General features: G+C 35.5%; 1 protein-coding gene across 1 annotated transcript in view; it reads right to left on the minus strand.

Annotated features, from left to right (window-relative positions):
* Positions 1-5,278: 5,278 nt before the first annotated feature.
* CCDC138 (coiled-coil domain containing 138) overlaps positions 5,279-16,952 on the minus strand; it is a 32,610-nt gene continuing 20,936 nt past the window's right edge. Inside the window, 3 exon segments of the mRNA XM_033513177.1 lie at positions 5,279-6,196; positions 6,199-6,344; positions 7,429-7,567. Coding sequence (XP_033369068.1) covers positions 6,174-6,196; positions 6,199-6,344; positions 7,429-7,567 — 308 coding nt within the window. The 3' untranslated portion in view covers positions 5,279-6,173.

Below are 16,952 nucleotides of genomic sequence, written 5' to 3' on the forward strand. Positions count from 1 at the left end.
AAATTAGCAGTACTTCACAACACTACCAGAAATCTTAAATGGAAGCTTTCACTTCATGACAGGATAATTGTGTTCATGCAGTCTTAGGCTGCACAGGTGGGACCACCAGAAGAACTGCTAGCTTTCTGTAAAAAAACCCCAGAGCACCAAGTTGGATTGCCCTCACTATCTTGTAAGACTTTCCTCACCTAATCCCAGCTTCTGAGCCTGACCAATATCGTCCCAGTTTTCTCCTTAGAGAAACTTGCTGGACTTAGCAGACTTCCTTCCTGGATTTCAGGTTGTGATCAGGGATGGTCCTCTATATAGTGTTCAGTATCTGATGATCCTGGACTGATGGGATAAATAAAAAGAGAGGTAAGCTGGGCTGAAAAGGGTAGGTGCCAGCTTTGCAGTATAAAGCAACAAGAGTGGAATGCCTTTGTATTCTATCATTTGGGATAATTAATAATATCCACATTATTCATGAACAAAGAATAACGTGCATAAATTCCCAGCATCATGGGTTGGAGGATGAGCTGAAAAGGCACTCCAGTTCCATTTCTCCCTGTCAAACTCTAAGCTTTAGGCAGTTCAGCAGTCCTGATTTTTTTTAAGGAAGGTGTAAATAAGAGAAAAATTCTTACTGTTGCAGTAAAGTTGTTGTTGAAAATAATGACCCAGAGGTACAACAGGATACTCCTGTTGCAGGAGTCACTCTTCTGCAAGCATGCTCTATACTTGTCTTGATAATGAAAAGAAAATTGAGCCCATGCCCTCATTATGTATGGGATAGGCTTCCCAGTGCACATTTCACTAAATATATTAATATAAACAGGGCAAGAATGGACTGTCTCAGGCTGTATCTAGTTCTAGATGCATAATATTGCATATATATTCTATCCCTGCATCCAAATAAGCTCTTTGGATTATTTATTGTGATATGATTTATAATGCACAGCACATGTTACCTCAGGTATTAATTTATCACTATCAACTGCATTTCAAGGACAGAAAAATGTTGATTCCTTTTTCCCACTGTTCTGTGAAACTAGACTGTCTGAATACTTAGGGAAGAATGGTAAGAAGCCTTTGTATGCAGAATGCATGCATGGCTGCAGAAGACAGTGATTAGCTGTTACACAGGGCACACAGAGGCATCTCATTTGTCCATCTGCTTTAATAAAAAAAGATTTTTTTTATATATATATAATTGTGGCTGCTATAAAAACAAGCTTATATTAGGATTCAAGTTAATATAGCAAGACAATCCAGGAATTATTTTCCAATTTAATCTACTACATAGAAGTAAACAAAATATCAGGAGGAGGTAGTGCTGAAGACTGATTAATAGAAAGACAACTGAATCAGGAAGGAAACAGTTCAGCATCTGCTTCTGAAATTTAGCCTTGGTATACAAGACTGCTGTGAAAAAAAATCCCCCTCACATTTCCTCACAGCTCAGTGGGAAAGAGGACAAATCAAACAGCCATTCAACTGCTACTCTGTGGCTTTAAAAGATCATGAATTGAGAAATTATGTTTAATTGCATTTCTTATATAAATAACTCTTGAATCCACACTAGAATATTGCGTCTTCTGAAGCAAAAAAACAGTCTGGCAACACTAGTTATCTCCAGCCTTCTTCAGAAGCCTACTACTTTTCCAAAAAGCTGATGTGTGGGTGGGATATTATACTCCTGTTTGAAACTCTACCGTATACTTTTTTCCCCCTGAGGCTGAATAGATTATTTTTACTTATTTTTCTCCATAATTAACTGTATTAAGGATGCCATTTTATGGACCTGAGGATGATCTTAAAGTAAACTTATCAGTAGGAATGGTTTTTGTGCTGAACTTTCAACTACTGTTAGCTCTATCCTAGGCACTGAATTTGCAGCCCTAGGTTGAGTACACTTATCAGAGCAATTACTTACTATTAAGCTGCAGTGATCAGAGAGATGTGTTATATTCAGGAAAATAATCCTTGGGTCCACTCCAAATATGCTTGAGTAATGGGCACAAAGAGAACTGGTTTCTGGGGAAAAAATATATATGGCTTCTCAGATCTCTTTTCCTCAGTTAATTTCCTCATTGTGACTTGAGAGATTGGAATGTCTTGTTACGTCATGTAATTTCAACTCTGGGACATTAAAACAGAACCACCTACAAGCAAGTAAACAGAAAGTGACTTTGTTCAAAGTTATCTCTTCTAGCAGTAATAAGGTAGTCACAGATACACTTGCTTTCAAATTTAGGTAAAAAATGGAAAGTCTAATGAACAAGGATATTCCTAACCATTGTCAGAAGATGGCATTCAAGGGTTTCATCAGCCCAAAAGACAAGATGGATAGCGGTTGTATTTGACACAACACACTCCAAAGAGTCAGTATAACACATAAAGGTGCCTTTGCCCATCACTGTACTTCAGAGGTGTGTAAAAGGCAGGAGGATCTCAATGCTCCACAGCACTACTAATTTTACAATAATTTCTGTGAGTTTTAAAAACATGTGAGGATTACATCATTCAGAGGAACACAAGGGGTCACAGCTCTGACACTGTAGTCCCTTTAACCATCTGGAAAGTGGAAGATTACCAAATTGTTTCATAGATCAAAATTTCCTACTTTCTCTACTACATTTAAATACATTATCCTGAAGATAAATGCTTTTTATCAGATCATCAATCTCCAAAGCCATGTAAGTTTTAGGTGAAAAATTTAGTATATAATTAAAGGGTCCAGTGTAACAGCTCTAAATTATGAGCTCTACTTACAGCTCCTTTTAAATCTGGTCTGGTAAGTTAAATCATATATTTTAGACATTGATGCTGATCATGAATAGAAGTTCTTCTAAATACCTTGCCTTCGGCATACCTTCACCTTCCATGTAAATTTATCTGCTACAAGAAATCTTTCCCTATTACATGTATCAAATTCATCTATATAACATTTGAAAGAGATGCAAGCCAGTCATGCTCAGGAGAATGGGAAGAAAACTGTGAAATTCCACTTTCAGTCTTTTTATCAGCTGGTAAAAGTCACAAATATGAAGAGAGAGAGCACAACTGTGCAGGTTGGGTAATGTTAGCCTACTTTATTTAGCTGTGCCAAGCTTCTGCAAATACAACTGTCTTCTGCCCAGGGAACAATCTTTCTTACAGATTTGCTAAATCTAGGCTTTGTAGATGAGGTCTGAAAGACTGATTAATAGGAAACCTTTGATAAACAGCGAGGGTGATTACAATTTACAGTAGATGGGCTTGTAAGAAAAAAAAGGAAATTATTTTTCTTCATATTTGGTAGTCTTTTCTGGTACAAAAACTGTCTCAATCTGAAGAGATGCAATATTCTTGTTGACTTTCTTCTCAACAAGAGGACTTTCACAGCTCTTAAAAAAAACCAGCAAGACAAAATTCTGTCCTATGTGTTAATTCTTTATCTTTCCTTAAAGTAGTAGGTTGTGACTACAAGCAATTTTCTTTGTTTCATGCCACTGATGGTAGTTGATCACTGCTGGAGATCTGCACACAAGCTAGACAAGGCAGACTGTAGCCAGTTTGAAGCTCTGTGTTTTGACTCATCAGCTCACAGAAAGTGTGAAGAGTCCTTGCCTTTCTTTTAAGGGCAAGTGGTCATATGTCTCTCACTTCCCCTCAAATTCTCTCACCAAAAAATGGTTTAAAAATTATATTCTCTGGATGGATAATAATTCACCTCTTGACAGAGGTGTTTGACATATCTAAAATAGCATATTCCTCTGCAGGAAACCAGAAAACTGAGTTCACACACACCATGTTTCCTTAGGGAACAAGGAGCTGCAGAAAATAGCTAAAGGTACAGTTAACTTTTTCAAATGTCTCTTCTTGCAGAGAGATTTCTGGAAGAAAGGTGAAGTAGAAGACATTTTGATACTCACAGTATCTAAATGCCAGAAAAGCAGAAAAACACCCAGAAAATTCTAGATTCCATCTGCAAGGGAAGGACAATACAAAGAAATACACAAAATGTGGCCAACTTGACAGAAATCTATCATTTCCAAAAGCCAAAACAAATCCACAAATGGCAGGAAAGAATGCAGCTGGCTTCTTCTATCCCCCTTGCCCACAGAGACTGCCAAGGTCATTCAGGGGAATGGTAACAGGATGGGGATGTTTGAGCAAGGCCATGAAATGGGCTGGTGTGGACAACTGGGGTGGGCTGGCTCAAAGGGAAGATGTTCAAGGCAGGGACACCTCTCACTAGACCAGATGTCTCAATACCCCATCTAACCTGGCCTTGAAAAATTTGTGTAAGATCAAAATGATTAGTCTAATCCTTAGGTCATCAATATAGTGCATCAATATTTAACAGATTGGAAAACCCTTTTATTTTACATCTTAACAGAAACCTAACATCTAGCTCCAAAAACTTGAAATTAGCTGTGATTCAACTTTCCAGAGTGTAAACAATACTGTATATAAGCTACAAGGGACCAATATTAAAAGGTACACTGCACTCTATGTGTCTCTTTTAAATGCATTACCTTTGCCATTATTAGATTACCACATTGTGTTACATTGGGATGTCAAGGAAGATTAGCAGATTAACAAACTACAGCAATGAAGGCTGAAAACTAAGAGCACAATCAACATTCTTGTGGAGATAAGAAAGAAAGCAACTTTCTACAGTTTGGTTATTGATTTTGTTGTATTTTTAAATGCTAGTAGAGGGAGAAGCAGATGAGGACTGGATACTCTTCCTAAATAATAGGATTTTGTCTCCAGCCAAAGGTATATGCAAGCTTTTGCACTGCTGGTAAATTTGACAAAAACCCAAAACTACTGATGAAGAAATACTTATTTCAAAAAGTAATTGATTGTTAGAAAATGTTTTTAGCTGTGATTACTGTTATAAAAAATTACCTAGAATTGGTTTCCTGCCCAGAGAGTGCACAGTGCTTGCTCTCTCTTCTACATATAATTGGTGCCAAATTGGGTGTAGACTCTTTTCACAGAAAAGCTTGTAAGAAATGTTAAGTCAAATTGCTAGAAAAATATTTGCAGTTACATTTCAATTTTTAAGACCAGTTCAAAGACTTCTGGTAAACACCCTCCCCCCCCCCAAAAGCAAACAAATAAACAAGAAGCAAAATAAACAAAACCACAAACAAACAAACAAAAAAGCAACAAGAAACCCACAAACAACCAACCAAAAAACACCAAACCAAAAAGAAACAAAAAAGGCAAAAAATAAGAAATAAAAACTCTCTGAAGTTTTATACTGATTAAGTGTTAGTCAAAGTCTGAAATACAGCAGATCTTTAAGCTTTAACTGCATTGTCAATTTTACTAATATAGATTTTCAGTAATTACAGTACAAATCAGTGATGGATGACTAATTTCAATTTTTAGAAGCATCCTTTTTCCAATTTCTAAGAAGTCCTAAACACTGAACTGTGGCAGACAAAAAACATATTCATACTCAGAAAAAAAATGTGGGTACTGTGAAGATTGTATGCAAATTAATAAAAAATACAGCAGAAGCAATAAAATATAATAATTTTATGTTACAGATTACTATTGCAGGACATTTTAAGAAATGCCTTTATTTACATTTGCAAAGATATTACCATCCAAAGTTGCACTATACAAAGCAGGACAAAATACGAAATGTTACTTAACTACAGGAAAAGATCAAAGAAATTCTTAAGAAATTCTGAAATCAAACCAACAAAATTTCTCATTCAATACATCTAGTTATGTTAAATTAAAATCTGGTTCTAATCATTAAAACTGCAGGATTATAAAAAAATAATCTGCTAAGATATCTATCTGCTACTTACCAACCATAAAATAAATCAAAGAATTTATAAAGTTCTCTGAAGAGTCAAAAGATTCATACCTGTAAGGAAGGATTGGTACTTCTGGTCTGCTTACATTGCACTAGTCATTCACAACAGCAACATTATTTCACTTCCTTAGAAAATATTGAAGAAAGCTGTCTAGTATATTACAAAGTTTTTCATTTTCCTTTTTATAAATGAGTGAAATATAAGTGAAAATCCACACGTTACACAGTGAATTGCAGAGTACTGAGATGCTGTGTAATATATTTATACAAATCAGTAAAAAAAAAAACCAAAACCTCAAAATTTCAAGTAACATAAGCAGTTGGTATAAATTATACAGAACAATAATTAGATTGAAAGCTAGTGCTAGTGACTTGTGCTTAGACTGGGGCAAGACAGGTACTCCTCAACAATTCCAAGTTCAGCAGAATTGAATTGAGGTTTATGCAGAGGAAGGTGTGATTTGGATCTATAGTTCTACGCAGTTCTTGGAACATTTGATGAAGACCAAACAATGCAAACATCTTCTTATTGCTTCTGCAAAAGATTTTGAATAAAATAATTGTAATTGTCAATTGAAATTTAAGAGGTTTCATATAAACACTAAAGCTGCTACAGAAAAAATATTTTAAATGAAGTAAAATGTGCATTATTTTGAGTATCTCATGTAATTCTTCTATGAATGTTTCTAAACATAAGGTTAACAATGCATAGTGAGGAAAATTTGGCAAAAATTAACAAAAATAATGATTTTGGAGTAAGTGATATGTACACATAGCATAATGAAAGCTGGAGGAAAGGTTGTAACAGGGCTTTTCACTTATGCAAAATAAGGTTTCAGAGATTTTAATAAAAAAATTTAAAAAATAGGATTTATGAGCCAATTTTACTTTGACTAGTAAATGCCAGTTATAATTTATATTAGATTATTTTATAGGCAAACTTTTTTTTCTAGAGTTCAATTTTATTCCTTATAAGAAATTAAAACCTCTGTTTTGTCAACAGCTTTAAGTCCAATATAAAAAATTACTCAGTTGAGATACTCCTTACATAAATGAAACAACCCCACTGAGCAAGAGTGAAGCATAGCAGCACATTACTATTGACATGATGACCTTTGTTACAATAAACCAATAATCTGTAAGCAATGGGAACACAGTTTAAAGAGATGAACATTCCAAAAAGGGCTTAAGTGACTCAAAATCTTAAATTTATTTTTTGAAGGGAATGAAAACTGATGAAGCTTGAATGCAAGTCAAATATAAAACTAAATTTCTAAAGGAGCTTACTACTCAGATACTACTAAGTATCTGAGTAAAACTGAAAGTATAGGATTCTCTTCTAAGAATTCTGTCACCTGCAGACATAAGGACTAATTCCTCTTTAGGTCTACATTGTGAGGCTTTTGTCTAGTTTGTACTCTGCAAATTGAACTAGATTTATGCACTAACTGAGAGGCTTGTCTTAAACCTCCATGACAGAAACAGTTTAACTGCTAACATTAAAAGTAATTTTATATGGTGGAGGGAATAAAGAGAGAAACAGAGATGAGTTTTTGAAAAAGAAAAAATATAAAGGTACCCTAATAGAAGCTAACAGAATAATAGTAAAAAAAGATTACTTTATTCTGGAGAGTTTTTGCAGTATAACACAGAGCTTTTCCAAAACTGCAATATCTAGCTTAGAACTTCGAAGCAACACAGAGCAAGTCCGGAAGAAGGATTCATTACTGCAGGCTTCCAGGAAAGGCTGTAAGGAACCTGGAAAGGAAAATAATTTAAAAACTAGAACACAGAATTCAATGAAAAGTAGAACTGCTATTGATACCTTTAGAAGGCTTAAAATGCTTCATTTCGTGCAATAATTAGAACAACCAAATATTTCTGTTGAATATGGGATGCAAAACTAAGGCTAAACCAGAAATGGAAAAAATGTAGGCTCCCAAGAGTTCTGACTCTACTGATCCTTGGTTTAAAACAGTGTCTATTCTACGAGAACAAAGGAAAACAGGAAACAGAACCATTTTAAACACAAGAAAAAATTCTTACATTGAAAATATTTAGGCAATGCTCAGTTATCATGGTTCTTTCCTTTAGACCATGTGCGGGGAACATTAAGCTGAGCAAAAAGACTCAGAAACAAGTATTTCAAAACTGCTGCAGATCACATGGACAGGGATAGTAAATGTAAAGAGATTGTGTGAGACCTGAAAGTCTTTCATTATCAGCATACTGTCCCTGTACTCAGTTTAAAGAGAGGAAACAAAATAATTAAGAGGTAAAAGTAAGATCTGTACAACAATTAAATACAAAAGCCCCACCCTTAAAATAGCAGATGAGTTTTTATGTCACACTGAAAACATGTCCTTCTATCCTTATTCAAAATAAGGTTAAATCTGTTCCCTGGTTATCTCATTCTTGCTTCTGATATCAGAGATTTATTTATAGCAAAAACATAAAGAAAAGAAGTAACAATTTGTTTTTCCTTAAAATTAACAGACTTTCATATACCACAGGGCATTTGCATTACCAGAATACACATGCGAGGAAAATATTTTAATTGCATAATGTTAAAGTATTTAATGTGTTTCACTTAATAAAAACTGCAATATGCAAATTACAGCAAAAACCAACAAACAAGACATTAAGAAAAAGTCGTATCCTGAATACTGTAATTTATAAATAGGACATCAAGATGTTTTTATCAGTACAAAGAGGGCTGGATGTATGTTTTGGTCAAAATTTTCCCTTTCCTTGTTCTAAGGACATACAATTTATTAAATATAACAAGTAGCCTTGGAGTAAATTCAAGCTTTTCATTTATTTCAGAAGGTCTACTGATTAAAAAAATCTGAAGAAATGCTACAGAAAACTGCTTGAAATAGGGCTTAAAAAAGAAATCAACTTGGTATTTAAAGTCAGCCCCAGAGCCTAGATAACTAATTTTCTGAGCTGGGCATTTATTCAGAATATTTAGTAAGGACCCAGTTATACCTATTCCAACAAATGACCAAGTGCCATGTCCCTGATATACAGGGAACTCATAAGATTTGTGAACCTTTGCTGGTTTATGCCCTCAGATGAAGAGGCTGAGAAACAGCAAATGCCTTTATCACAGAAACCATGGCTACATGTAATCTTTCCTCTCTTTTCAGCAGAGGTGTTTTGGGAAATTGATTTAAAATGCTGGATTCAAGAGGCAGGATCCACAACATACGTATGTTGGAATGTGTGGATGGAAATCATACAGACTCAGGATAATAACAGAGCTTGGTAGCAAGAGGCCAACCTTGCAGCAATAAAAAGCAACAACAACTGATGTTCTATAAAGTCTGGAAAAGGCAGGCAGATGTTTTGTGGTTTGAATAGCTGAAGCATCCTCTGTTCTTTACCCAAAGCAATGCAAACCAACAATTATTCAAAGATACATGCATTATCAAGGAAATAAATTACTATAAAATAATCAGCTTTTCTGCTTACATCACTTCCATGTTTCTTGCATTCTTTCTACCATGTTCAATGCACCTATGGTTTTATGCACGTTGTCCTCTCAATTTTAGTACTCAATTGTAACTACTTCCAGTTACAATTTGCTGTCTCTAAATTGTAACAGTAATAAATATAAAACCAGAATGAAAGTAGAAAAGGAAGGAGTAATCAGTGAAAAAAAGATTAGCAAAGATACAATTTCTCATTTTATTTTAGCTTATGGTCTTTCAAGGCACACCACTTTTAATATTTTTTTCAGTATTTCTGTACTTTCTCTGCAGGTGTTATTTTTCAGAAATTGTCATATAAAAAAAAACAACTCAGGGCTATCTGTCAATCACAGCAAATAGAAAATCCTTAGATCAGTTACATGTGCTACATTTAGTGACATGTGACTGACATACACTCAAGACTCAGCGCTCTTTATTGACCCACTGCTCTCTGTGACAGTACTCTGAGATTATACCTACAGCAGAATTCCAAACCTGGAAAAATAATTGACTAAAATTTCACTTCTGGTATGATGTTGTAATGCCCTAGTGAGTCTAAGTTGTTAAAATCCATGAGAAGTGGTGACAAAGCTATGAACAAAACCAGCAAATAACCAAAGCCCAGTGAACACCATCTACCATCTTAAGAGTGCTTCCTGACCAAATATTTATACCACTGAAAAGTGTTTGAAGTAAAATTTCTGTACAAAAGCAGGAAGAATTCTCTAAAGCAATAAAAATCTAGGACTACAAATTATATAGGCTGTAACTTTTTTGTAATTCTACAGGGCTACAAATTCATAGAAATTCTGAAATTTGCTAGTTCCCACAAATGACCGTCCATTGCAAAGAAACAGAAATGGTCAGTCCTATCAACCTGCACTGCACCACTGATGAAATGTGTTTTAACAACAAAAACTTGAAACATTATCTCATACTTACCAAAGATGCTTATCAGAAAGGGAAGAAATGAACAAATAAATATGTGAGAACATTGACAATCAAGAAGAAAACTGAGAAGAAAGGCTTTCTATTGCCTGTTAAGACAACAAATGGCTTTAAAAAACTCATTTAGCATGACTTCTGACTGACCTCTGATTCATGAGAGATCTGAAGGTAACAGAGACTGTTGAAACAGGTCAATCCTACAATTTATTCCTATAAATGTCCTTAAATAGCCATAACATGCTTTTAATTTATTTTCTGAAGGGTAAACAAATACCATGTTTAGCTGACCTGAGTATTTCTTTGCTGCCCTGCTCTTACTGGTTCCTTAAACATATTACATTAAAAAAACAATATACGCACACACGCTGTAAGAATGTTCTGACTTTGAAGTTTACAAATTAAGGTAAAAGACAACATTACCTTTAAGACAGAGCATTTTTCCTATAAAACAGAATAGCTAAAGTGATAATAATGTCTAAAAATTTGCAAAGTTAATCATGTGAAACCCAACTGAAAAAAGCACACATTTAAATGGTATTTCTGTAAACTATATATTCAATTCAGACAAGTTTTTGAAGATTATATTCTAAGTAATCAGAAAATGAAGAAAACAAATATATAATTTAAATGCATCTCTAGATGATTAACTACAAGAACACAAAATTCACGTATTTAAATATTCTGGTGGCTTAGATTCTGCATAGATTTTGCTTTTATTTAACTAATTTAGAAAAAAATAATTGGAATTTATCCTGACAGGACTTGGTCACAATTTAAAATAATCTGCAAAAGCCTCCAGTGGTATCCTTAAAAAATTGGAGCATGCTGTAGCTGTATTACCTTAGCTTGACTGGTAGACTGCAACAAACAATAAGCAATTTATCATTGTTGACAGAATTCAACTGAAATTTACCCTCAAAGTAATCAGTTACACAAAGCATAAAATCTCACCAGCTATAGTTACCCAGAAAATTCTGTTTAATACCTAAAGCTATGTCACTTCAGAAAATAAAATGACAACCCAAAGTTCATGTTTTAACAAATTAATGATTACAGTTTTGGCTAATTTTCTAATTGAGAGAGGATCTGCTGGGAGAAAGGAGAACACGTATCAGAAATTCAAGTGACTGGTGCAGCAGTGTCTGCTAGTGCGGAAAAGTTACCGAGCACAAAAGTTAACTGTGCACCACAGCAGAAACACCTCAAAGGAAACAGCAACATCACTTGCTTATAGCCAACTGCCTCTAAGAGTTGCTTACAAGACTTGAACTATTTGCTGAATTATCATTTTCTCCTGTAATCAAGTAGACAGGACTGTTCAGTGGGCAGAGCACAGTGTAGGTGCCTGCATGGGTGATGCTGAGTTAACAGAGCCCAAGTGGCAATTTCAGCTGGTCACCCACTATGTGTTGACCTCAGCATGATCTGAAGTGCTCTTCAGTTTCCTAGAGTGTGCAAAACTTTCAAACAGATATGGGACAGGATTCATAGGAAACCAATAGCATTCTCATATGGCAAATGGAGATTACATCCAGAAAAAAACTGGGATAGCCCTGTATTTTATGCTGCTTTTTGACTGTCTAGAGCTCGATGAAGGTGATGACAGGGTTGAGTGTTTGGGGCTAGGAATCAGGGGAAAGGCCAAGGCAGACATCCTGATGGAGTCTGTTATAGGCCACCCAACAAGGATGCAAAGGGAGATGAACTAGTCTAAAAAAATCAGTGAGATGACTCATAATTCCTTATTGTTCTCATAGGGGACTTCAAATTACCTGATGCCTGCTGGAAATACAACACAGTAGAGAGGAAACAGTCCAGGAGGCTCCTGGACTGTGTGGAAGAGAACTACCTGACACAGATGGTGAGGGAGCCAATTAGGGAAGTCTCCCCACTGACACTGGTTCTGCTGTTTGTGAACAGAGAAGGACTTGATGATGACATGATGGCTGGAGGCTGTCTTGCACACAGAGATCACAAAACGGTAAGAGCTTTTTATTCTTGGAGAAGGAAGGAGGCCTGCAGGACTACTAACTGGGACTTCCAGAGGGCCAGTCCTCAACCTGCTCAGGAGACCGGTGGAGACAGCCCCTTGGGAGGCAGTTCTGAGGGGCAAAGGAGTCCAGGAAATCCAGGAAGGCTGGACAGTCTTCAAGAAAGAAATCTTAAGGCACAGGAGCAGGCTGTCCCCATATGCCAAAAGACAAAGTGGTGGGAAAGCAGACTGGTCTGGCTAAACAAAGAGGTTTGGCTGGAACTCAAAGAAAGAAATAAAGTTTATGGCCTCTGGAAGAAGTGGCAGGCAGCTCAGGAGGACTGCAAGGGTGTTGTGGAGTTATGAAGAGAGAAAATCACAAGGGCCAAAGCCTAAGTAGAACTTAGTCTGGCTATTGGTGTGATAGACAATAAAAATGTTTCTATGGATACACTAATAACAAAAGCAGAGCTAAGGAGTATCACCATCCTTTACTAGACCTGAAGTGGAAACACAGTGACAAAGGTTGAGGAAAAGACTACTTAATGCTTTCACTGCCTCAGTCCTTAATAACAGACCAGTTGTTTTCCAGATGGGATCCACCAAAGGTTATCAAGGAAGTCAGTGGGAAATGCCCATCAAGCCACATTCCATCATTTACCAGTTCTGGCTAATGGGGAAAGTCCCGGGTACCTGCAAGGCTGGCAAATGTGACACTCAGCTACAAGAAGGACCAGAATGTCAGCCCAGCCTTGGTGCCAGGGAAGGTCATGGAGCAGGTCATTCTGAGTGTCACCACATGGCATGCACAGGGATCAGGCCCAACCAGCACAAACATGAATTTATGAAAGGCAGGTCCTGCTTGACCAACCTCATGCCTATCTACAGCAAGGTAACCTGCTTGGTGGATGAGGAAGAGACTGTGGATATTGTTTACCTGGACTTTAGTAAAACCTTTGACACTGTTTCCCACAGCATTCTCCTGTAAAAACTGGCTGCTCAATGTGTGGAAGAGTACACTGTTTGGTGAGTAAAAAAAACAAGTAAAAAAACCCCAAACTGGTGAAAAACAAGTTAGGAAGCAGCACTTTGCAAAGAGAGAACAGTCAATGCAATGTATTTGTTGGATTTGGACCAAAACCCAGAAAACTGAACATATGTGCCCTTCAGTAAAAATCTAAAGATATTTTCAGGAACTAAAGCAGAGAAATAAAAAAGAAAATAAAATGTACTATAGGTTTATCTCTAAGTATGCATATAGAAACTACAGTTGGTGAGGTAGAATAGTCAGCTATTTTTGTTTGGCAAATAGATGCTACAGCAGTTATAACTAATCTAGACTTCAATCATTTGAGAAAGCAACATGTGACATTGCAGAAAATGGGGGTTAGTAGCATGGCTTGAAGGTGTGTTGTGTAAGAAATTCACTAAAAATGAGCTTCAGTTTTAAACACTGATTTTTGCAATTGTGCTTATCTGGTGTACTAATTAATGGCTATGGCATAAAGGTAGGAATAGTCTAATGAAATTTCATGCTGGAACTGCCTACTTAGCAGCAGATATAAAATAAATGGAAATCAGAATTATCTTACTTGCTAGAATAGCAGAAGCATAAAGTTGATATACTAAGAATCAAGATACATTTTTCCTGGAAAATCGCTGATTATCAGTGGATCAAAAGATGGACTTGATCATCAGAGGATGAAAGCTTTTGCTTTTTGTCAGTTTGTCTGTGAGTAATCAACATGGTCTAACCATTAAAGACTGATTCTAACGAGGCCTGACAGAGAGAAAAAAACATTTTACAAATAACCTAGGTAGTATTTTAAACTGAAGTAGTACACTAGTATGGGTTACTTTCAAGAAGCCAGAAAAGGCCCAATCAAATACCAGAACCACAGAAGGAATCACAACTCTCTCAGAGCACACCTGAAGGGGCTTTGTTCCAAACACAGTAACAAACTCTAAGAAAACTTTAACATAAATAAACATCACTTGGCATCACCTATAGTTCTGTAACATGAGACTACAAGTTAGCAGATATATAAAGGCTGAGCTCTGACAATGCATAGATGTTACTCAAACTACACAATTTTTATTTTCCACTTCCAAGGAAAGCCTTTCTCTATGGAATTATTTTAATTATGGCATTGCTCGGAAAAAAGCTGGCTAAAAAGTACAGTAGTTCTCCTAGACAAATACAAACCAAAATGTGTATAAGAATATTTTTCCTACTTAAATAATTTTATGGAAAACTATAAAACTGTAAACTTTTTATTAAAAATACGCAAGTTTAGTAAATAAGAGCAAGCAAGATCTTACTTGAATAAATTTTAATGTTCTAAAGACTGCATAACTAAAATTGAATGGAAAGGGGATGTGTATACCCAAACATTGATATAAAAATTCTTTTTATGAACAACTTTTTTTAACATCAAATACATTTTAAAAGTTAGCATTCACATCTACTTTCAAAATCATATGCTGCCTAAGAATCACATTATTACTCTAAAAAAAACAGTGAAGCTTTACTTCCAAAATGGATACTTGGCTCTATATAACTTTATATTGAATGGTTCCTTCTATTTATTCCTTTGGAGTGGATGAGAAGGGGTCCAAAATTCAGAATGGCTAAGCATTATATGACTGTTACTAGAAGACAGAGAAAATAATGATACAGATATTATTTGTTACTGGAGAGAGGTACTTCATACTAAAGGAATTTCATCAAAATCAAAGTATTCAAACTAAATTTTAAATTAATTAACAAAAAAGTGTGCAAAGTTTTGGTCTACTTTCTTGCTTTCAGCACACATAGGTGGGTCCTAACATTAGCTAGGCTGCATTTAACAGAGTTACAGATCCTTATCTTTGATTAAAATATTAAACTAAAACATCTATTAATCCAACACAATTATCCACTGTTTTCAGAAGAATGAATAAAAATTACAAAGGTAAGACAGGATAACAGAAGAAGGATTTCCTTTTAAATGGTCTGTATTTCAATGTTCATGCCACATAAGCTGTAAATAATTTCTATCACTATAGCTTCAAAACACAAGTCCTCAGGACAATTTCACAGCTGCTTTTCATACAGGTGAAGGAAATCCTACCTTAATACAGTATTCACAAACTTGACATTTTTATCTTTTCAGTACTGCAGAATAAACTCACTCAAAAAGCTGCAATCCTGCAAAGTTACCAGTAAAGATAATATGCTGGAAAATGTTAAATTTTAATCTGTTTAAGCATATGGGCATTTTTTTTCCCCCTGCCTTCACTGTTTGAGTCTATAAAGTCTCAAAATGATAAGAATGCACAAGTTTGAGTTTTCTTAGCAAATTCTGACCACTGACTTTTTGGAAGTACCCACAGAACAGTGCACATTGTAGAATTCCTATCATCAGTTATGGAAACATTCTGGCAAAAAGGAAAAGAGGAGGGTCTTATAGACAGCCAACATAAGAAGACTTCAGTTTACATGTAAATAAGCACAGCTTCTCACTATGGAGAAAATCCTTTTATCTTCTCTGGCTTCATCAACTTCCCTATGAGACACATCTGGACACAGATCTAGTTATCCATGACCATAATAGTTTCTTCCAAATAAAAAAAAAATAAAATTAAAAGTAACATTCGGTGAATGTGTAAATACAGCTCACTTTGCAGTTTTTAAAGTTCTTCAGTTATGTCAATATGATTAAGAAATCACACTTAAGCCCTACCAGAATGTGCCATAACTTAAAATAAACCTGAGAGTATAATTTTGAGAATTTCTTTTTTTTAAATGTGCTCTCATTTTCATTTGTAAGTACACACAAATATAAAAATATAGTCTCTGCAAAACAGAAATAAGCTTGAAGACAAAGTACATTTAAGTTTTATTTGAAGCAAATGCCGCTGTTCTGTAATGTCCAGTGAGCAGGTAAGTTTTGATTTCATTGAATGAACTTAAGGTTGAGAAAAGGGAATCTACTAATTTACCTGACAGCAGTAACATATCACCGCAGGAGGAATTTAAGACGTATGATGTCTTTGTATAAAAGTGCAAAATGTGAAACTGAGGCAGGGAGCTCTCTGCCAACAGATTTCAAGTCAGGCATGAACCAGTCTGCAGTTAACAATGGTATTTTTGATAGGTGAATATAAGCTCACTACACCACTTGAAACCCTTTTAAATCATTCACAAGTTAAAAAAACCACAATGAGCTGTGTGAGAAGGAAGAACACTATTGAACAAGATTGCATATGACAAGTATTCAACTACAAGGTGATTTAATACCAATGATGTGATGTTCTTCAACACCTACAGAACAAGTTTTCTTGATGAGGTCATGCTACTTATTACTAGATTGTTTCCAGAAATTGTTTCAAGTCTGGTATCCAGGAATTCTCTTGAACAGTGTGCTGCAACTACTGTCCTAGCTGTCCTAGAAACAAGATCTGCTGAGAAAAGAAATCTGTAGTCTTAGGGAGGGAACACTGGGGTATGAAGATGCCCTGGAAGCCACTGTTTCATACTATAACAATCTGGATGATTAGAAGCAACTATTAATTTAATTATCAAACATTAATTTTAATGGTAATTTTAATGGGAAATGGTAAGAACTTTGTTAAGCAATAAACACATTATATGCCTTTTGACTAAATGGAAACATCAGTATGTAGCAGTTATGTTTTGCTCTCAAAATTTCAAAGGCAGTCAGAGCACTCTGCATTTGTAGAAATTTATCACCAAGCCATTCAG

The sequence above is a fragment of the Parus major genome, chromosome 1, assembly GCF_001522545.3.
Source record: "Parus major isolate Abel chromosome 1, Parus_major1.1, whole genome shotgun sequence".
NCBI lineage: Eukaryota > Metazoa > Chordata > Aves > Passeriformes > Paridae > Parus > Parus major.